This window comes from Gigantopelta aegis, chromosome 6, assembly GCF_016097555.1.
Source record: "Gigantopelta aegis isolate Gae_Host chromosome 6, Gae_host_genome, whole genome shotgun sequence".
Lineage (NCBI taxonomy): Eukaryota > Metazoa > Mollusca > Gastropoda > Neomphalida > Peltospiridae > Gigantopelta > Gigantopelta aegis.
This window is the reverse complement of record NC_054704.1, coordinates 18,910,373-18,933,599: the sequence shown is the minus strand read 5'-3', so window position 1 is coordinate 18,933,599 and position 23,227 is coordinate 18,910,373. Positions and strand designations below refer to the sequence as shown.

General features: G+C 35.0%; 1 protein-coding gene across 1 annotated transcript; it reads right to left on the bottom strand.

Moving 5' to 3' along the window:
- Positions 1-501: 501 nt before the first annotated feature.
- On the bottom strand, positions 502-21,366 carry LOC121375145 (multifunctional protein ADE2-like). Its single transcript, XM_041502406.1, has 8 exons — positions 21,194-21,366; positions 9,713-9,910; positions 8,925-9,103; positions 7,859-8,066; positions 3,478-3,647; positions 2,824-3,001; positions 1,952-2,110; positions 502-1,453 (listed from the first exon to the last, which is right to left on the bottom strand). Exons 1-8 carry the CDS (start codon positions 21,204-21,206, stop codon positions 1,290-1,292), a joined length of 1,269 nt encoding a protein of 422 aa, XP_041358340.1. The 5' UTR covers positions 21,207-21,366; the 3' UTR covers positions 502-1,289.
- Between the last annotated feature and the right edge of the window lie 1,861 nt (positions 21,367-23,227).

Here is a 23,227-nt window from a genome sequence, read left to right as displayed (position 1 = left end):
AGCATGTTTCTAATGCTTCGTCTATATAAGGAGAGCCTTTACTAACAATACATGTCTTGCACCGTCAGAGGACTGCCGGACTAGTTTACTTTATCAAAACTTGTCCACCCCATTCTAGCTTTGAAGTGTTAACGCTGAAGTGTGTTACATGATGTGAATCCGTCAGGGGAGTCAAAATGTTTGGTATTGGATATGTCCTCATCATGCTTCAATCACATCTATGCAACGACCACGCATGGAAACAATCAGAATTCGGATGGTGCGTTGGTGCATTGGTGTGTGTGTGTGTGTGTGATCAGATTTGAAATACCAGTGATGGAACAGACATAGCAATTACGGTCAAATTTCCATAATCTTACTGTTAGATTTTATAAACTATGAAAAATAACTTAGTGCGTGGTCAATTATTTCCTAAATTCAAAATTGTATTCTTTTTCACAACCATTGTATATGAACACATATCAAACCATTTACCACTGCAGGATAACGTAATACAAAGGGTGTGTGAAAATAAATTTATTTAACAATCGATCATGTTCAATACATAATGTTTCTCTGCAAATAATCTCATGACAAAAAGTAAGTCATTATCTTACAAACAATATTAATGGTCATTATTTCATTACAATTGCATTGCACCAGTATATAAAGAATTTGATCACGATGACACTGTATAGAAACCAAGTCATTGATGTGAACAAGAAAAACAATAGCAAGAATACAATTACCAGCATCAACTGAATGTTAATGTGTGGTGGACACCAGCAAGGAATGCTTCAAAACTGAAAATAGCTGTTTAAAACATAGCACTTGTAATTATCAATTATGTAACAAAATTAAGCTTTAAGAATATCTCTTCTACTTTGGCCATATTTTGGGTAACTAGAATACAAAAGACACTAGCTGTAAGAACAAGATTTCAAAGGACTAGATATTGAATTAACTGTCAACGTGATCTTGTAGAATGAATATTTCCAGTGAAAATGAATATTTATATATTCACAAACCACGTTTACCCAAGGCAACTGTTCAATAACCATTCACTCTATGACTCAGGACATTCAACAATACAAAGCTTCTTACCAACTTCACTTAAAACTTACATCAAGAGACGTAATCAAATTTCAGACATGATTCCGAGACAGCAAAATAAATGTATAAAAAACTATGGGCCGAATTTACATAGGCTGTTTTAGACTAACACACATGTAACTGCATACATTTACAATGCTTAAACACCAGCATTTAAAAAAAACAGGCTTCATAAATTCAGTCTAACATGTTTAACTTTATTTGTCATCTCTAAACTTCTTGTCGGTGGTTTTAAGGGAAATCCACGTGTTGGTTTGTCTGGCTCTCAGTTTATTCCAGATGAGGTGGTTTGACAGTCCGAGGATCTGGGCAGCCTGCAGACCTGCTGCTTCAGGGGAGATAACTGTGGAACAGCCCAAACCTGGAATATTCAGAGGGAAATAATAAAAATCATCATGAGGACACCACTGAACTGTTAGAAATAAGATATCTTTAAAAAACAGGAGTGTGGCGGTTGACCTACTGACAAAATATTGTCTGTATATACATTTTTTACAAGTTTGAAGTGATAAAATAATTATTTAACATAAGAAGACATAATCAGTTATGTCCAAGGGAACCAATGAATTCACATGTACCTAAATATAAAATTATATCAAAATTGAGATTTAATCTATACATTTTGATGTTAATTTGTTTAAAAACTTTATTTACATGGATATTTTATTAAACAAAGAAATTGTTTTGAGAGTTTGTATGAGTTTAAAACTTAATAATTTGACCTTTAATTTCATTTAGTATCAAGTTTCATGCCAATTATTCATCTGTTACCTTAAGATGCAAACAGACTATAGTTAAGAATCCGCAAATGTAAAAGAGAAAAGATGACAATGATAACACACAGCTGAACCCACTGTACCTGAGGGTAACCTAAGAGATGACCAGATGTCGTGCGGACCCCAGTCGGTAGTAATCGGAGGACAGTTGATGACGGGCCAGGACGCATTTCCAGACAAAACAGGTCCCAGTCCATTGCTTCTGCCAGCCACAGCAATAAACACTGTGGGAATACCTTCTCCTGAAACAACCGTTCAAGTAGATACATTAGGCAAACAGAGTGTACATTAGAAAGGCAGTAGGCAAACAGAGTGTACATTAGAAAGGCAGTAAACGACTACTACTACGATTATACAACTCACTGCCTTCAGTAAAAACAAATGTAATGAACATCCTGGACAATTACTCATGTTTTAAGGAAATAATAATCTCTGAAATTTTCTAAAATCATTTTCTTTATAAACATGTTAAATTCATATAACTGTTGGATAACTTTATAACATGGTAGTCTTTTAATAGTTTTATTTAGTGAGAAATCAAACATGTCTGCTAAGTAAGGCATAAAATGTCTACAAAATGTAAAATGTTTTTAAAATTATATCAGTCAAGTGGTGTAATAATTATGGATATTTGTGTTCTTTTACTTATTTTGCATAGAATCAAGCAAATCATATAATAGCACAAGTTTGTAAGGCCAGATACAGAAAATATGTGTGGTTTTGGTTACATTCCATTTTTGTTTTAGGAGGATATAACTTGTTTAAAAAAAAAAAAAAAAATCCTAAAATCTGTCAAACTGATCTTGGCAAAGATCAATAAAGTAACATTTCAAACAGATCAGTAGATGGAAAAAAAAGTTTAGGTCAGGTAACCAGAACCACACGTAATTTTTTATTTTGTCCGATTATGTCAAAATGAACTAGCAAACATATAGCACCAAAAAAATATCCTGACCTTCATACTCTGCCAAAATGTTGAGTGTTTCTTGAGTGGCCTTGTGTGCAGACATCACTCGGATTTCACAAGGCACTCCCAGACTTTTACACTCCTGAATAATCTTTTCTGCATGGGGCATGTCACTGGCAGAACCCATGAAAATCACAGCTCTGGAATTCGGTTTTGAACTTAATGTCTGAAAATGAAAGGTTGGTAATAAAATGTTTCAATCAACAATCTGTGTAATGCTGATATGAAACAGAAATAGAAATGCATAACTGAATAAACAAAATAAATCATGAGTTGTTATTCATATATAATTTTTGTTTTTTTAAATACTAATTTTATCATAATAAAATAGAAATTAAACAAAAATATACTTCACTATCCTCAATGTTTGCTTCTATAAAAGATGAGCATAGATTTAAAAATAGCTTAAAATTACCTTTTGTTGTGAGTTATTAGCATTTGAAATTTCAAGGCACAGAGAAAGAACTAAATTAAGGAAGAATTTAAACTAGTAACCAGATTTATAAGATGTTCAACCCTTCTGAAATTGTTATGACCGTATTAAACACAATATGGCAGCAACAATAAGGCATATATTACACCATCATGGAATTAGTTAGAATACTGTTCCCTTCAAAATAACTACAGAACTGGTGCACTCACCTGCACTTTGTTAGCAACCCACTGGAAGTTGCGTTTCACATTTTCCAGAGCTTCTGGTGTGACCTGTTTGAGCTCGCGGTACACCTGTTTGTCCTTCATCAGTCGACGGTCACCTAGCGGCCACAGTCTCCACGAGTCACTGTCTATGACATCAGCCACCACAATCTCACCTTCAAATTAAAACAAACTATTACATCAGCCACCACAATCTCACATTTAAATTGAAACATTTACTATTATATCAACCACCACAATCTCACTTTTAACTTAAAACATTTAGTGGGTTACTGTCTATTATATCAGCCATCACAATCTCACCTTTAAATTAAAACAAACTATTACATCAGCCGCCACAATCTTACCTTTAAATCGAAACATTTACAATTACATCAACCATCACAATTTCACCTTTAAACGGAAACAGTTAAAAAAAATTCACAATGCTAAGTGTACAATGGTGTTGAAGAAAACAGATTTTTATCTATATAGCAATTCTACCATCTGTTGATGTGGAAACAAAAACATTTCTACAACAATTACAGAAATAATATTTTAGTTGATCTCAGGCTGTCCAGCACACCTGTATGACAAAAGTATGACCTAAGTAGGACTGAAGTACATTGGGTAAACGAATGTGCTAAATAAAAAAGAATTATATTATTGTAAAAGTTTTGCTCAGTTTGTACCTGTATTTTTGTTATCCAATATAATATGATCTTATGTAATGGTCACATTATACAGTTATTTAAAATTGTTGTACACTGTACTAATTGATTATATTATCATTTGAAAAATTGTTAGCTATTGAGTATCTGAAGCATTCATAAATGGCTAACATCTAGAACATTTTACAAATTATACTGTGTTTAAAAATTGTTACTAGCCCCTTATTTTTCACACTAGAAATTACAGTTACACAAACTTAGTTTTCGTCTGGGTCGTTTTAATATAAAATGAGATGGAAACATAAATATTGTGAAATTTAATAACAAACTGTACTGTGTATCACTGTGTGTTAGCCGACTTTTCAAGCCTCTAAATACCATCAAGAGAAGAGGGGTCGGCCAATACACAGTCAATAAAAAAAGTCTTTAAAAAATACAACAAAATATTGGCGAATATGGAAACAAAATACTAATGAAAACTTGTCTGTCAATCTTGGCTTCAAAACCATATTGTTGCATTATTTAACCAGTATTTTTAACAGCAGCCTCTGTTAAGTCCCATACCAGTGTCCATTTGATTGTTTGGTACACATTAAAAGTTACATTTTATTTGAGAAATTAAATCAAATTTATTTTATTTTCATTTTGTCAACAATTTCCTGCAAAAGCCACCGATAAGACTAGTAGTACCAGTATTTGGCGTCAAATGTGTAAACGTAATCGGAACGGTCATTACCGTATATTGCCGTGTATTAGCCGACTTTTGAAGTCTAGAAACACTTTCCAAAAGAAGAGAGTCGGCTTATACACGGAGGCAACAAATTGGAGCATAAAATTCCGATCGACAATACTCCCAACCGTGACTTATAAATTTTGATCAGACCCTTAGCCTTTCACATATTATGTAACAATAATTTGTGCACAGTATAAATAAAACACCCCATCATACAATATTATGCAGTTTTTTGTTCTTGAATGCATTATAAGTTTGATGAATAATAATAAAAAATTACTTGTTTCATTGTCATTTCAATGGTAAAAACTTATTCTTTCCAATTGTCCGCCATCTTTGTTTGACCTGTGCTGGGACCAGTCTTTCATATAGCAAATTTAAGATAGAAAACAGTGTTTTTTCTTCCAACAAGTATTATATTTCTAATATTATTGGGTTTTTTGGAGGGTGCATTAAACTGCAAAGTAATGTCATAAATAAATTAAGCTCATTATTAACATTACAGACTGAAAAAATACATAACGAATTTCAGGACGATAATTACTCCCACTATTGTCACATGACCATACCATTATACAGTGAACTGCAGTCACGGACCGCATGATCTTTTGTTTTTGTGTGTGGTGGGGGATTAAAAATGCCTCGATGATTTTACTTTTTGCTGTCCAGTGAATAAATTAGTTACTTGTGTGCAGTGATACAGCTTGAATTATTTATTTTTCAGTTATGCTCTATCAGTTCTAAATTATATTTCACGGCATGGTAGATGTTAGCATTGCTGCATTGATTGTGATCGCGATTACCGTGTTTGTAATAATTAAAGGGAAAACAAATATAATCATTATGAACAAGAAAAGCACAAGTCTGTTTGTTGACAGTATTATTGAAATCGATACAACATACAGCTTGACAAATGATGACTTCGGCTTATACACAAGGCCGATGATTTTGTACTAGATATTTAGGGTCAAACTAAGAGGTCGGCTTATCCAAGGAGTCGGCTAATACACAGCAATATACAGTAAGTCTTTTTATGACTGCTAATATTTTGTCCTCAATTGTAGATTTAATTGGTCAGAACTGATGATTTTTACTACCGTTATTGTTGATTTTGCAATTCCTAATAAATTAGAAACTATGTTTTATTTGAAAAATCACCATTTATAAAAAGAACGGAAAAGGTAGTGTTCATCATTGCAATTATCTACCGTGGGTGTTAAATATTTAGACTGACGTATAAAAAGTGAAATTACATTATCAGTTAGCAATACCCATGTGATTGATTCAATTGAGAAATAAAAGAACAGAACAAAGTTATCCCACATTATAGGATTTGTTTTATAAACCTTTAATTTTTTTAGGTATCTTAAAATCTTTATTAAAATATTCTTTGTACACTGTACTTTGATTGATTCACCAAAACAAATTCCTGCAATTGACTGTTGTATGAGACTTATACATCATACCAACCTTTTTGTACCAGATATTGAGGCACAAACTAAGGGGTCGACTTATCCAAAGAGTCAGCTAATACACAGCGATATACGGTATAAGCAGTGATGTGGATATTTTGAGGCCGAAATTCAAAAACTGAAAGTTACTAAATTTTAACAGTGATAATAATAATAATAATAATAATAACAACGAGTGAATGAATGCTTAACGACACACCAGCACAAAAGATACATCGGCTATAAAACTAAGGTAAAAGCTGATAATTCAAAACCCATGCAGTGTTTGTGCCAGAAAGACATTTTGGGTATGACACTATGGAATTGAATGCAACCAGTCAACAGGGTGGTATGGGGGGTTTCCCTCAGAAAAAAAAAATGGGTTAAGTTTAGGGTTAGGGTTAAAAAACTCATACAGTAATGATAAGAGTCATTAATTTTTTCAAAAGATGAATTAAAAAACAAAAAACAATCTGAAATTTTTGGGGTATGGCGCCTTTTTGAAACAAAAAAGTAGGAAAAAATAGGTATTTTGAAAAAAGTGGGGAAAATAGACCAAAGACCAAAAAGTAGGATCACTGGACATCCTGTGATCTTTTTTATTGCATATAACAATTTATCAGACCCTTTAATTTGCATAAACATTCAGCAGTGCAGAGGTAAACATTGAAGTAAAATAGATTCACATCATCATTTTGCTGATGTAACTTCAGTGAAGTCAAACTAGAATACAGATTAAAATAGTAACACCAAGGCAATCGAGTGAATTCATTTCTGACTGTTCATTAGGAGGCATCACGTTTTAATTCCAGTGGCTACTAGTGACCACTGCTACTTATTTTCCAGACCTCAGAAAATTACAAGAACAAGTTTTGTTCACACGTCACTCATGCAAGTCTAGTCTGACATGACCCATTTTTCATTTGCACATTAAGTTTAGGACACTATTCACACGGTCATGACAGGTTCTTAAAAAAAATTAAATGGGTTACCTGAATTTGTTTTTGCATAACCCATAAAGGATTTAAGCCAATTTTCGATTCCCAGACACATTTTTCATGCTCAGTTATATACCTGACTATGTTAAGTGCAATATAGCCACTTACTATTCTCTTAAAGGCATACTGTCACAGACCACTGACCTATTTAATGGTCTAACAAAGTATTATCTGAACAAATATAATTTGATTTGTCCCTAAATGTATTTTATTCAACCATCTTCATAACTACCATACTCCATTTATTAATGACATTTTGTAAAAATAATTGAATTATGGTAATGGTCCATAATTCAAAAACTATAACTGCCGAGAGGGATGACATGGATTTCACTCCATCATGGTTCAGTTAAGGTGATGCAATAGCTAAATTTGGTTTCCAACGATTAATGTAATTTTTATTTATTATCCATTTTTTTAAGGTCCTTAAATCTGTGACAGTATGCCTTTAAACAGCCTCTTACATTCAAGGATAATGAACACTGCAATTACTGGCCTAGTTATATCTAGTATATATGCTGCCACACTACCAACCTGATTCTGGTATAACACCAAACTCTATTTTCATGTCTACAAGGGTGCAAATGAGCGTGGCCCAGCAGTGCTCGAGAATTTCAAACACTGTCACAGCAAGTCTGCTCATAATACTGATTTCATCTGGGCCAATCAGGAATCCGCCAATCTTCAACTTGGCTGCAATACACTGCTCATGTGACCACTGGGGATCATTGTTGGCATCATCCTTAAAATAGAAGTATACTCTTTTAGAGTAAAATAATTATGTTCACCGACTGTTTTTACTTTTAGAATTTATTCACAATTATCAACATTTTCACAAACCTTGCTGTGAAAAAACTGGATGGGAGTGATTAATGACTACCCTAACTTAGATTATGAGGAGCCATTTAAGATATTACCGTACTGAGCATCAACTGATATTTAATCTTCCTGTAGTATTTTTTAGCTCCCCTTAAATGGTGGAATCTGTTTTCACAAACCAAACTCTTCTGTCATACCTTCTCATCTCTCCTAAAAGTATATCCAAAATGATGCTTTTTACGGAATACTTTTTATCAACATTTTTGTGTTTTAAAATTGAATGCCAATGTAAAGTTTGTACACTCGTAAAAGTATTAATAATTGTGAACACCTCTTAGCTATACCTTATGTAATATAAATACAATGTACAGTTTTATATTATTATAAAATGCTTATTTATATAATTCAAGGGCAAACTTGGTCTAAGTAAAGATTTTTATAACTTAAAATACATCAAGATATTTATTTACAGTAAATACCACAGCTTACCAAGCATATTGTACAAGGTACAGTTCTCCATGATATAGCTATTAAAAAAAATAAAAAATTATGACTGCAATTTAAGAAAAAGTTTATTTGGCTTGGGTATATATATATATATATATATATATATATATATATATATATATATATATATATATATATCATAGGTGGTTTTTAGAATTTAAAGAGAACAATTTAAAAAAATAATAAATAAAAACATTTACTGGTACATTTAGTTATGATTTTCAACAATACACCAATGATGACAAGAGTTCCCAAATAGTCAGGTGACACTTACCTTGAAAAATGTTTCTAATTTTGGAGGACAAAACCTATAGCCTTCTTGCACTCCTGGATTTCTCCTTAAGAAGGAGCCAGTGGCGATTCTCCTTGTGACCCATTCTATCGGAATCATTGCACAGCGGTTCCCAATAAAAGCTGTATCAGAATACTCCTTCACAAAGTGTGTCTTGATGCCTGAAAAACAGTGCAAAACAAAATAAAACTCACCCCACAAAAACAACTAATTTATTCATAAACTATTACATGTATGTAAACGTGCAAAATAAATGTGAAATTTGTTTAGAAAATGAATATATACGTACCATCAATTAACCAAGTAAAGATGAGGTCAGTGCTGTCGAAAGTTTCAACACGTGATGAAACACGTATGCGATCTAGACCACATGACATCTGCAACTGAATTACATGAATGGGGCACTGTTAAGTTCCGAGTCCTGTGGTAGTGGCAGAAATAGCCGTCAAACACCACTGCCTGCTAATGAACACACTGCATACCCTGCCAAACCTTTCATTAAAAGTAAAAATAGTCTACATCAGTGAAGGCAAGTGCTCACTCCTGTCCACACATGCCTGGACAATTTTAGGAGAGCAGTAAATTTTTATTTATTAATTTCATCAGAATCTTCATTCTTTCTGTGACTTGTCTGGCATCATGAATTTAAGGGAGAGTGATATTCAGTTCAGCTTGATTTTGATCAAGGCAATGACTGAAAACAAGGTATATTTTACACACTAACATGTATTGAAAAAAAAACCCACCCTTTAGAAACGTGATCTTCTTACCTGCATCACTGAGTAACTTGAAGATGGCGACCGTTGTACAGGTGGCAATGGCAGCCTTCCCCTCTAGATTGTCAGCTCGTAAGCCGTCCCCCGCTGTGATACAGTCCTTGGACTTGAGAACCACGTGGCTGGAGTTATTCACAATGCTGTACACAATCTTCGTCTTTCCTTCCACAATTTTGTCACCAAGTTCCACAGCTAGAAAAATTAATATATATAAATAAATAAAACAAGAGGCCCATGGACCTAAATGATCACCTATCAGACTCATAGAATGTACTACCCATTTTCTGGGGAAGGGGTGTCAGAATGATCAAATTCATGATTGTGGTTCTCCATGGAACAATGAAGGAAGGAAGAATATGTGTTATTTAACGATGCACTCAACACATTTTTATTATGGCCATGGGACAAGGATGCTTCCCACCACATTTAGTTGGAATGGTCTAGTAGTTGTGAAGAAATTACAGTTTAAATGCATTTCTCTATATAACTCCAAGGTTAATGACAGTCACTCTTCAGGGCACAATATTTTACGCGAACCGCCGTTCTGTTCGCGTGTCGGTTACGCAAAATTAAATTTACGCGAACCGAAAATGTGTTACGTCTTAACCTGTAGATGTTCAGAAATTAAAATTTGCACACTTTACGATTACTGGAAGTTTATTCACGCAGACATACTACTAGTATTCCGACAAATGTTTTAGGTTGAATTTTAGCAAACCAGTAGACAACCTTATATTGCAACAGTTGTAACTTGCGACCATTCTAAACTATAGTCCGTCCCATTACCTACAAACCTGTTTCTTGTAAAGTAATTACTTTCAGTTTGGTTTGACTAAGAAGAAAAGTAAAAGTATTTTGGAAATAAAAAATACTAATTTTTGTGTACAATTCACAAATCAATCGGCTTAGAAATAAATAAGTCGTCTATAGTAAATTTCATAGTATAAAAAAAAAACGTTCCCTGTGGGACTGTAAATCCTCGGTATATAGTCGAGCCAAAAGTTTTAAAAAAATATGCACGGACCGCTGGGGACGGCTAAATTATCTACTGTTATTTTATCTCTAAAGGAATATATATATATAGACAAAATATTGGATTGCCTATAATGTTACAATGTTGAAAACAGTTTTAATGTAAACATGAATCTAAAAGTGTCACAAAAGTTGAAAAATACTAACATCGCATAATTAGCTTTAAAAAACCAAACATTTGGAACGTTACTGTAGTATAGAAGTTTCATCAATAAAGTGAAAGTAGCATGGCCAGCGCAAAACGAAAAAAAACGACAGAAAGAAATGATTTATTTAACAACGCACTCAACACATTTTATTTACGGTTATATGGTGTCAAACGTATGGTTAAGTACCACCCAGATAATGAGAGAGGAAACCCGCTGTCGCCACTTCATGGGCTACTCTTTTCGAGTAGCAGCAAGGGATCTTTTATATGCACCATCCCACAGACTGGGTAGTACATACCACGGCCTTCGATAGACCAGTCGTGGTGCACTGGCTGGAACGAAAAATAGCCCAATGGGCCCACAGACGGGGATCGATCTCAGACCAACCGCACAGTAAGCAAGCGCTGTACCACTGGGCTATGTCCCGCCCCTCAAAACAATAAAAGGGATCCCGCCATTCCCAATGTATCTATTTTGTTTCAGTACTGGGGCTGATATTTAGTCCGTTTACAATGGTGGTAACTTGTGCAAACATTAAAGAAACTGTTTTATAAAATGTTTTCTTTTGTATTGTTTTAACTTTATGTTTGAGTTAAAAATTATGCGTTTGACATGTAATTTCAACGTGACTTGGAGGTAACTAATCAGGTTACTCATGGGTTACGCAAATATAATTCACGTAACCGAACAATTGGTTACCTAGGTAAAAACCACGTTAACCGACTTCCGGTTACCTCAGATTTTGAAATATTGTTCCCTGCTCTTCGAACCCTTGTTTTGGCTCTGTATACAATAAATATAACATATCCAACTAATATTTTGATGATATATTTGACAAGGTACTTATTTCGGTTAGTAGACCAGTTTTTATTTTAATGTGGCAAAGCATTGTAATAAAGATAATTTTGAATTTGTATGACGTCACTAGAGCTGGGCGGTATTGAAATTACAGGTTTGGTATCAGTATTTTGGGGGTGATTTACCTCGGTATTGGTACAGTATTTGGTATGGACATAATACCGATACTGAGTGATATTTTCGATATACTCGGCTTTAAATGCATCAGGGACTCGCCAAATTCGCCAATTGTGAATTTTCAAAGCAGTTGGCGAATTTGATTTTAATCTGGCAAAATACAGGGTTCATCCTGTACATGGCCAAAATAGCCAACTGCTAATTTTTATTCAAAGTGGCTACAAAATTCAGTTTTTGGCTAATAAAATATTCCTTAAATTAACCACATTTTAATATCTTTCAAGGAAATATTCAACATACATGTACATATCTGAAAATTGGCTAAACCAAGATATGTTCCAGTGTGAGCCCTGAAAGTAATTTCATGTAATTAACTGACTTTTTAAACAAATATAATTGCCGATTTCTACAATTTTTAAAGTTTAATAGACAATTTGGCAATTTTTTTGTTCACTCAGAGCTAGCTCTGTGCATGCCCGAGTTGAGGCTCACCCACTAATTCCATCTAAATACAATTAAATTCCACACACAAGGCCCTCATCTCTCTGTGTGTTCTTTTCAGCTATTTTGTGTTCATCAGATATATTGTTAGTGCTTTACTAAATGGCTGGAAATATTTTTCAATACCAAAATTTGGTATTTTGAGATTTGCTTGGTACAGTAAATTGGTATCGACACAATACGGATACTGAACAGTATACTGCCCAGTTCTAGATATGACTTTGCATCGTCTTACAATAATAATAAACTGGGTACATGATGTTTCCATTTTAAGAATGCTGGAAAAATTCCAATTATATTAAATAGTTTTTGTTTGAACATAACTAATGTACATGTATGAATGTGTCTGAAGAAAATCTTGCAATTAAAAAATTGTACTCTTTATGATATATGGATTTCAAATGAAATTAGGTAACATGCTATATTTATTGTGTACAAAGCCAAAACAAGGGTGTGAAGAGTGACTGTCGACCTTAGTAAACTTCAAAGGAGCAGGTCAACTCGCCCCAGCAGTTGGTCAACTCGCCCCATACTGTTTAGTTAATTCATATCATTACCATTTTGGAAAGAGTTCGACCCTAACCCTAAAACTAACCATAACCATTGAAAGGAGGGTATGGGTCGAACTCATGCCACCATTTTATTAATTAATACACCAATATTTTAAACAATAAAGTGCATTAAATATTACTGAATATGCACACCAGTCGGAATCCAAAAGCCTTGCTTGATCATTCCTTTAAGGAAATAAGCAGGGTTGGAATATCCTGTGCCCGGATGCCCGGGGCTACCAGATTTCACAACCGTGCAACCAGTTTCACCCATGATGTAAGCCCAGTAGGCTACCAGGAAAAAGAAACCCCAAAACACAAAAAATAAATAAAAAATACAACACACCTAAAATATAAGTCTAAAATCCAACCCCAATACCTCCTCTCAAGCAAAATATTAGAAACTACTATTCAATTACTTTACCGGCTGATAATCCACATGCTCACATGAACTAAGCAAACTTCAATCAGTCACCAGCCATATGACTCGGACATCACAAAAGCAATAAACGTGATGCACCACATTTGTTTTTACAGTAATGATTACAAACAAGTGAACATACTTTAACAATTTATCGAAGGTGTTCTCATCTTTCAAATGATGTCTCACTTGAAGTTAATCCCATTGAACAACCCGACAAATATCACAGAACATGTTTTGATAATAATTACCAACAATACAATTGACAAATTAATTATACAATGTTCTTTCCTTAAATACTGTAGATCCAGAAATTAATGCGTCCAAAAATTAATGCGAGTGGCCTCCCTTTGAAAGATTACTTTCCTAAGAACACACACACGCTGTGTACTTTTCGGTTAAATCCCAAGTTACAGACGTCTTTTATAAGATCAACTCATTAATATGTCTGTGTACACATCAACAATCCTATTTAGTCCCTAGAGTTTTTGGTGAGATTAACTCAAAGCATATTTTTGCAGCAATCATTTACGTAATGTGTATAGAAAGAATGAAATGTTTTATTTAACGACACACTCAACACATTTTTATTTACGGTTATATGGCGTCAGACATATGGTTACGGACCACACAGATTTTTAGAGGAAACCCGCTGTCGCCACTTTATGGGCTACTCTTTCCGATTAGCAGAAAGGGATCTTTTATTTGCATTTCCCACAGGCTGGATAGCAAAAACCATGGCCTTTGTTGAACCAGTTATGGATCACTGGTCGGTGCAAGTGGTTTACACCTACCCATTGAGCCTTGCGGAGCACTCACTCAGGGTTTGGAGTCGGTATCTGGATTAAAAATCCCATGCCTCGACTGGGATCCAAATCCAGTACCTACCAGCTTGTTGACTGATGGCCTAACCACGACGCCACCGAGGCTGATGTAATGTGTATAGTTACCTAAATCTAGCTAAACATAAACATACATGTACCATTACAACTGTAAAAAAAAAAAAAGCGCAGTTAGGGTGATGAAGAAGGCCTAACTGTCTGCAAAAGCTAAGAATAAAACTGCCAACGTTCTTGAACTTGTACATAACAAACATGGATGTTCACTACTTTTGGGAGAACTCGATATTTTGGTTAATGAACATGTGTTTGCAATTAGAGAAGCAGGTGAAATTGTCAACAGGAACATCATACTTGCAACTGCTCGTGGAATTGTCCTGCATGAAAACAAGAACTTGTTGGCTGAAAACAGTGGTCCTATTAATGTCAACAATTAGTTTCGTGCAAGATACGGATTTGTTAAACGGAAAGCCACTAAAGCTGCCAGAAAAGTACCAGACGACTATGAAGAGAAACGTGATGTATTTATTACCAGTATACAGGAGATGATTACACAAAAGAACATACCCCCCGAATTAGTGATCAAACTGGAGTGAAACCAGTTGCAAAGTGGACTTTAGCTATTAAGGGGGCGAAGCAAGTAGAAAACGGACAAATGTCACCCCAGCTACAAGTTCTCGGATGACTGGCACATTGTGCACTCGCCAAACCATTGGAGCAACGAAGAAATGAAACTATCGTATATTGACACGGTACTCGTACCATACGCAAAGAAAGTAAAAAAAAAACCTTCAAGGACTACTCGCTCGCCAAAAATCCAAAGACCTGGATAATAATTCTCAGGAAATAACACCAGCTAAAAAAAAACTAAATTCAACAATAAGGACTATGAGAGTAGAGTTAGAAAATTTCAACAGGCATGGAAAGATGAATTTTCTTGGGTATGCTATGAAGGAGACAGTAATTTGCTTGACAGGGAAAAGAAACACAATTTATCGAAGGGGCATGTTGCTCGCATGGTTCGTTGTACAAGTGAATAAAGAAAGAAAACAGGTGAAACAGTTGATCTCAGCAACACACCCGTGGGCAAAATCCTTTTTAAGATAAATGAAAAATCTCTTAATCGAATGACGAATGTATTTAACACAACATATGCACTGGTTAAGAATGGAAAATCGCTAAATGACTGAATGGATGTACAATTTGCAAGAGAAAAAACACAGATTTGGGATCTAATTTATATATCAAAGGTGCACATGAATTTCTTTCAAGCATATCAGCTGTTATTTCTACAGATATATCCAAAGAAAGCATGATTCGTCACTGTATTAGCAGACGGATCAACTAACAGATCAGTGATGGAACAAGAAATTGTTGTGGTTTGATACATATCAGAAGGCAAACTCGTCACATGTTTAGCATCCATAGAATCTAGTGTTGCAACGATAAACTGGTATACCGCGATAATTGATCAGCTCGATATGAACCGCGGTACAGTTTTGCTATTTTTTTCCTTGTATCTTATTTGACTTGAAATAGGCAAACAAACAAACAAAAACCACATCATTTTATTAATTGGTGATGACAGGAATGTAACAATCACGTCAAGCGTAGTCGGCTTACTTGTTGGCATACGAAGTGATAGGTCGGTTATACTTGATTCTAACTTCTAAACAAAACATGTTGAAAGTCCAATGAAAATAACCAGTTAACGATAATTACAAATAAATGTTTTGTTACTTACACATTATCATTCATGGTTCATTTACGTTGGAATATGGCTACGGCTATCATCTTCAAAGAAATAAACCAACAAATGAGAATCACACCTCGCTGTTTTTCACTGCACTCAGAATACTTCGGCCGATCGTTCAAAATACCTCAGCTAATAACCTCGGCTCTGGTTCGGTCGATCTTCCGAAACATTGCGACTCAATACGTATATTTCCGTATCAAGCGAGCAGCAACGGAAAAGCCCAATAGTAAGGATTTCCGAATGTGACAATTTATAAATAGTTTGACACTGTCACTCTAGTAGACTAGTATTGTGTTAAAAAAATTAAAATATGGCCTAAAACATTTAGCCTGACAGCTGAAACTAATAAAGATCATTAAAAAGTTATGCCTTCTGTTTTCATTAAAAAAACCAACAACCCATAAATATTAAATTTAAATAATATCAACTATATTGCAATACATATTGCAATACAGTTTCTTATATTGCAATACAGTTTCTTATATTGCAATACAGTTTCTTATATCGCAATATGGTTTTGACCGTATCGTTGCACCCCTAATAGAATCACTGGATAGTGGTACTGCCATTGGAGTGCATAACAGTATTTTTGAGGGACTGAAACACATTGGTGTGACAAAACAAACATTAAATGAGACAAATGATAACATTTATTTGTAGTTTTATTATTCTTGAAAATAATTATCAGAATCTGAAATATAAAGCATAGATAATACTGTATAAGAATATAATGGGGCTACCAGAATATGATGCTGGGCTACCACAATTTAAGTACCTGGTAAATTGAAACATTTTTCCAACCCTGAAATACGGCACAAACTCACAAACATCGTTAAAATAGGCTTGGCAGATCATTGTAATAGATTATTATTTATCCGATATCAGGATATCCCCAATATAAAACCATTTAAATAAATGGTCGTAATAGTGGAGTTTCACTAATTTTAATAAATAAAATGACACCAAAGTTGTGACGTCCATTTTTTATTTTATCACAATTATGGACAGTAAAGTTTGGGGCGAGTTGTTCAAATGCTGGGGCAATGTTGGTAGAGGCGGTCACCCGAAATATGCCAAAAAACTGGTTTTTGGCATATTTACAATCAAAAAACCTTTTCGCAATAAAAAAACCTCACAAAAACAATAATTCTGCCAAAATCGTATCTAATACGTTTTTTTTATATACTTTATTGACAGTTTATCAATATTATATGATTTACAATTTACATGAAGCACAAATATTGTTGTCAGTCCTAAACATAATGGATTACGAAAATTAATTCTAGTAGTAGGTATGATATATATTGTAACTATAAATTAAATCTAGAACCTGAATTATATCTTAGATCTTCTGCACTTGACATGTATAAAAAGGATATAGCACTGATTAGAATGGGAGGAGTGGGTCTAGTGGTGGACGAAGGTAGAAATATAGATTTAAATAAAAGGGATAGGATTTGTAAATTATGTAATAAAAGAGAAGTAGAAAATGAATTCCATTTTATTATAAACTGTCCACTATATGAAACTTTAAGAGAAATGTATATACCTAGAAAGTTTTTGACAAATAGATCCTTGTATACTTTTAATGAACTGATGTCTACAAGAAATGAAAATATACTAAAAGGTTTAGGTATTTATTTAGCTAAAGCATTGCAGTTAAGAAAGGAAAGAAGTGGTCAAAGTTACAGATCTGGTGTGTAATGTAAATACATAGAAGATTATAGCTATGATGTTCATATAGTGGTACTTTGGAATAATGTCACCTGCACAAAGGTCCAGTTGTTCAACAAACATAAGCTGAATACATGTTGATAAAGAGTGTGTATGTGAGTGAGGGTGGGGTATGGTAATAAAGGAAAATAATAAATATGAGAATAAATTATATTAATCAAAACTATAATAGTGGGATATAAGTTAATTTGTAGACATATATGAGATAATGTACACCAAAAATAATTGTTAGAAAATACAAATATTGTTATTCTTCCTAAAATCTATACACAAACTAATTGCAGTTAAATAATATTTAGTTTGCTATATGAATTGTTGAACAACTGGTCCTTCAAATGTCACCTTTTGTTGTCTGTAAATGGGCTATGGCCTAAAAAACGGAATAAAGAATTGAACATATGCATACGTCCGTTTCCGCCTTGTTTGTAAAATGCAGGACAGGACAGATTTTAGGGTCTGACTATTTACGCCCAAGATACCCAAAAAATACACCAAGACAGCACACTTTTTTGTATTGATTATGCTGCTTATATCAGTTTTATTAGTAAATGTTAGCGTGACCACATGATCTCTATCAATGCATTTGAGTCAGATGGCGGCTGCTTTCTCGTAGGTGTATACGTTGTGTTCAAGATGCTGTACACACAAGGGAGTACACCTTTCATAGGTGGATAGACAACACCTATAGGAATATTCAATACATTGGCAATGGTTTGAATAGTGAATGCTGAGGAAAATCCACATTGACTAACAGTCAATACATGCTTCCTCCAGTGTGGGGCATACACTTTCAATAGCTTCTGATATTATCAAGGAACGGTAGTGGTCGAAGTTAACAAGCAATTCCAATGCTGTCCGCACACTACGTTCCACTGCTTTGGATTCGAAGCCGACCATTAAAAAGGATACAGCACTGAAGAGACAGCTTCCATTTCCTTGGACCATGATTGGTACTTTCTGCGTTGGAACTCGACATTTGTGGAGAACAGACTGGGCATATTGATCAATAGTGGTAAGTTCGCTGTCACTTCTGGTCCAGGTCAACTCATTTTGGGTCAACAGTATATTTACAGCCATTGCGCATGCTTTTAGTGAAGAAATATCCATGCGTACTACTTTTCCCACATTGGACCGTGTGAGGTTTCCAGCCACGACACCGAGACTTCCAGCTACGACACCGAGACTTCCAGCCACGATACAGAGACTTCCAGCCACGACACAGAGACAACCTAGCATGGCTTCATAACTAACTTTGTTGGTTACAGGACTTGGGCAAGGAATAAAAGTGGAGTCCGACTCTGGTCGAGAAAGACGCCACTAAAGCAATACATATTGTTTGAAACACACCTGTTAATTGTGATTGGAGCTTCATAAACCCTAAAATCTGTTCTGTCCCACATTTTTTAGGTTTTTTGATTGGGAAATGGTTTTATTATGGTAAATATTTATATTCAAAAAAAAAATTCCCAATTAATAAACGTCACTAGAGCAATACCTATTGTTCGAAACACACCTGTTAATTATTTCGTATAGTACAATCCCGAAAGCTGCTCATCCAATACCGTTAACGTTTACTAATAAAACTGATATAAGCAGCATATCAATACAAAAAAGTGTGGTGTCTTGGTGTATTTTGGGGTATCTTGGGGGTAAATAGTCGGACCATAAAATCGGTCCTATTCCACATTTTACAAACAAGGCGGAAACGGACGTATGCATATGTTTAGGACTGACAACAATATTTGTGCTTCATGTAAATTGTAAATCATATAATATTGATAAACTGTCCTTAAAGTATATAAAAAAACTTATTGGATACGCTTTTGGCAGAATTATTGTTTTGTTGAGGTTTTTGATTGCGAAAAGGTTTCTTGATAGTAAATATGCCAAAAACCGGGTTTTGGGCATATTTTGGGTGACCCGGTAGAGGGCGAGTTGACTAGCATTCAGCTTCAACCCTCCTCAGATACAAACAAGACCAAACATAAAAGAAATTTCTATCTTTGATAAACCATCTACAAAATTACGGGTACCAGACGTTTCGCCCCCCCCAAGCCAGTTCGCCCCCAGTTTGACCTGTTCGCCCCATGTACCAGTTCGCCCCCAACTGTTTGCCTGTTCGCCCCCAAATATTTTTCAGTTCGCCCCCAACATTTAGTCAGTTCGCCCCTAATGATTTGTTACTTTTAAACAATTATTGTACCGTTTCTTTAGAGGGATGTTAAAGTGTGTGTGTGTGTGTGTGTGTGTTTATTTTAGGTTTATGCCAGCAGGAAATTGTTATGAACTAAAAAAGAATAAACTGCCTTCCAAAAGCAAAACATAATTATTTGATTTGTATTATCATCCCATGGTAGTGATTTCTAACTATTCAACACAGGGTGGAAGTGAGAAAAAAGAAACAAAAACACTTTTTGTCACACGAAAAAATTAAATACCGGTACTCCATTTCACATAGTCACATCAGTGCATACGTGACACAGTCCCACGCTCATGTTACAGCATAATAAACTAGTTGATTAATATTTTATGAAGGCGTGTTTTGTAGTAACTTTTTTATTGTTTTGAATCTATCATGTCAAAACAATGATACACGAACGGATTTAGACAGAAACATTAATTGCCGCTAAAACAACACATGTCGTCTGTTGATAAAAAACATGGCTCAGGCCGAAACGAAGTACTTGGGAGTAAATCTTTTTACATAATTTTCATGTTGAATCCAACCATCTTTACACTTTCCTGGCATTGTAACAAAATACGTTTTATTACCGTCACTTCGCTAGTACTGATTAAATGTTTTAACAGTAAACTCTTGATATTGTTCTACCGGAAATGTCTCACCGACTTGAACAAGTCATATGCTTTCTGACTGGTCTTTTGTTCCAACAATGTAACTGAGTGTTTAGTGTAACACAGAACACACAGGTATATCAAAACAGAACTTTATTACACTCAGGCGTAAGGGGTACATACATATTCCACGACTTTCCAGGATTTTCATGACCCGAACTAACTGGGGGCGAACTGGTTTTGCACTTGGGGGCAAACTGACATCCTATTTGGGGGCGAACTGACATCCTATTTGGGGGCGAACTGACTGGGGGCGAACAGACTTGGGGGCGAATTGACTGGGGCGAACTGGCTGGGAGTAGAAACGTCATGGATTCCAAAATTACATATATTTGATTATAGCATTTCTGGAAGAAGAGTTTAAATAGTAGACCTACTGAGCACCTGAGAATGCAGCTTTAATTAATTCTGAAGTTCAATAAAGAAAATACAAAATGAAAATGTTGAGCACTGCATCATCATCATGGCATTTGGTAGTTCATCAAGATAAACGTCTCCGGCAGGATATTTATTATTGTGATGTTTATTGCTGTGGGTCCAATAAATGTCAAAATGTAAAAAAACGGACCGTAGATGTTTACCTTGGTGAACTAGGCATTTGGATGATTGGAGAAACTCATAAATAAAAATAATGGCATGGATGATAATAGCAAATGATACTCACTTTCCGGTTCCATAATTATTTAGACTTTCTAGAAGCGATAAACGAACTTGGCAGAAGCTACACACATTCGAGTTTCGCAGTAAACGTGTAAGCTTCGAGAACAAAATTTGAAAATAAAAAGCGAAAAGCACAAGAAAATAGACTTCTCTCACTTCGGTCGCTTTTTCTGTTACGGTATCAGACTAATCAGTGCAGCCTCGTCGCCAAAACGTTTCAGTCTAGAACCAGTCCTCAAAATTGCTTCTGCGATGAAAGATGTGATTTAAAGGGGTGGTCTCTAAGATACATATTAACACAAATAATATGTATTTGTTTTTTTGTTTTGTTTGATGAAATGTAAAGACTATTCAAAAAGACATTCAAATAACTTCATTTAGGCATACATTTTTTATTGCAAAATCCAATAAGCCTGCGGGTGATCAAAACTCCTCACCTTAACTTACACAAACATAGAATTCATTCATTCATTCCATGTTATTTTTATGCTTATATCCAATTAAGGTTCAAGCACGATGTTTTGGGCACACATCTCAGCTATTTGGGCTGTCTGTTCAGGACAGTGGGTTAGTGGTTAGTGAGAGAAGTCGTTGTATCCATTGAGTCATTAAAGGTAGGGTCAACTCAGACAAGAGCCTTATGTGTTGGAAAGATACATACCCAGACCACCAACACATACTGACACTTTAACAAATGAAAAACGCGTAATTTTAGAGTTAATAAAAAAACATGATTATTCCTGCTAACTGGGGGCAGCCATTTTGTTTCGTTTTTGTGACATCTGCTGGTATTGCTTGGAGCGAAATGACATCAGTTCCGTTTATCTCCTCTATGCAGTGTAAACAAACGCTCTAATTTACAACAAGGCGCTTCGCTTTCATCAACAACATAAATGACTTGATAGTATAATAAACTATTTAACTAAATATATTTCAATTTGCATCACTAGAACGAAATGGAGTTGTAGTATTTTTCTTTTTTAAAAAATCCAAAGAAAAAATGCATATTACTAGGCCTATTGGCAGGGTACTTTTTAGCAAAAATGACCACTCACGATACCCAAGTGATACTTTTCTTTTCTTTGGGACGACGTAATTGATCAGTTTTGTGATTTTAGATGGGAAAGTCTACTTAATCAAGGGTTTTACAGAATTACTTACAGTAATAAAGCAGGATGGCTGATAAGTCCATTACAATTTGAGGGATATCACACAATACCCTGTGATCTTAATAAAAGGCACGTCTTTTTAGTGTGTCTAGACACAGTGTCTGGGGACCCTCTAAATATACACCTGCCAATTAGGAACCACAGGTACAGGCCATGGAAAGAAAAGACCAATTAACCAAGAAAACACTCCAATTAATATTTCAGTACATGGGTTAATTTATGTACAAAACATAATACAGTTATTTCAACACTTTGACATGGTGGTTTATTTTGTATTGAAAAATAATATGTAATTGTTGCTGGCTTACTGGGATGGCTATTATTACAGAACATTGCGATGCATCTGCAAAAATCAGGTATGTTTTGTTTCTTCAGTTCAAAAAATAATTCCTGACGTGACAGTTATGTATTACGTAACCATCAGCTCCCCAGAGGGCGTATTCACTGGGATGGTACAAAATGGCTGTTTTATTAATTAACCGTTTTACTATACAATTATACTTGTTGATATTAAGCAATAATGTGCATTATATATCGTTGAATATGCATACCAGGCCAAATACCTTTTTTGCCCCCTCCTTTAAAACCTGCTCTGGGTGGGAGCCAGTACCAGGCTGCGAACCCAGTACCCACAAGCCTTATGTCTAATGGCGTAACCACTGCTCCACCGAGGCCGGTTACTTGATCAATATGTGGTGGAGGTGAATTCAGGGCAGCCATCTGTCCAAATCTGGGGGCAAGACATGGCCCAGTAGTAAAGCGCCCGCTTGATGCATGGTCACTTTGGGATCGATCCCCGTTGGTTGGCCCATTGAGCTATTTCTCGCTCCAGCCAATGCACCATGACTGGTACATCAAAGGCTGTGGTA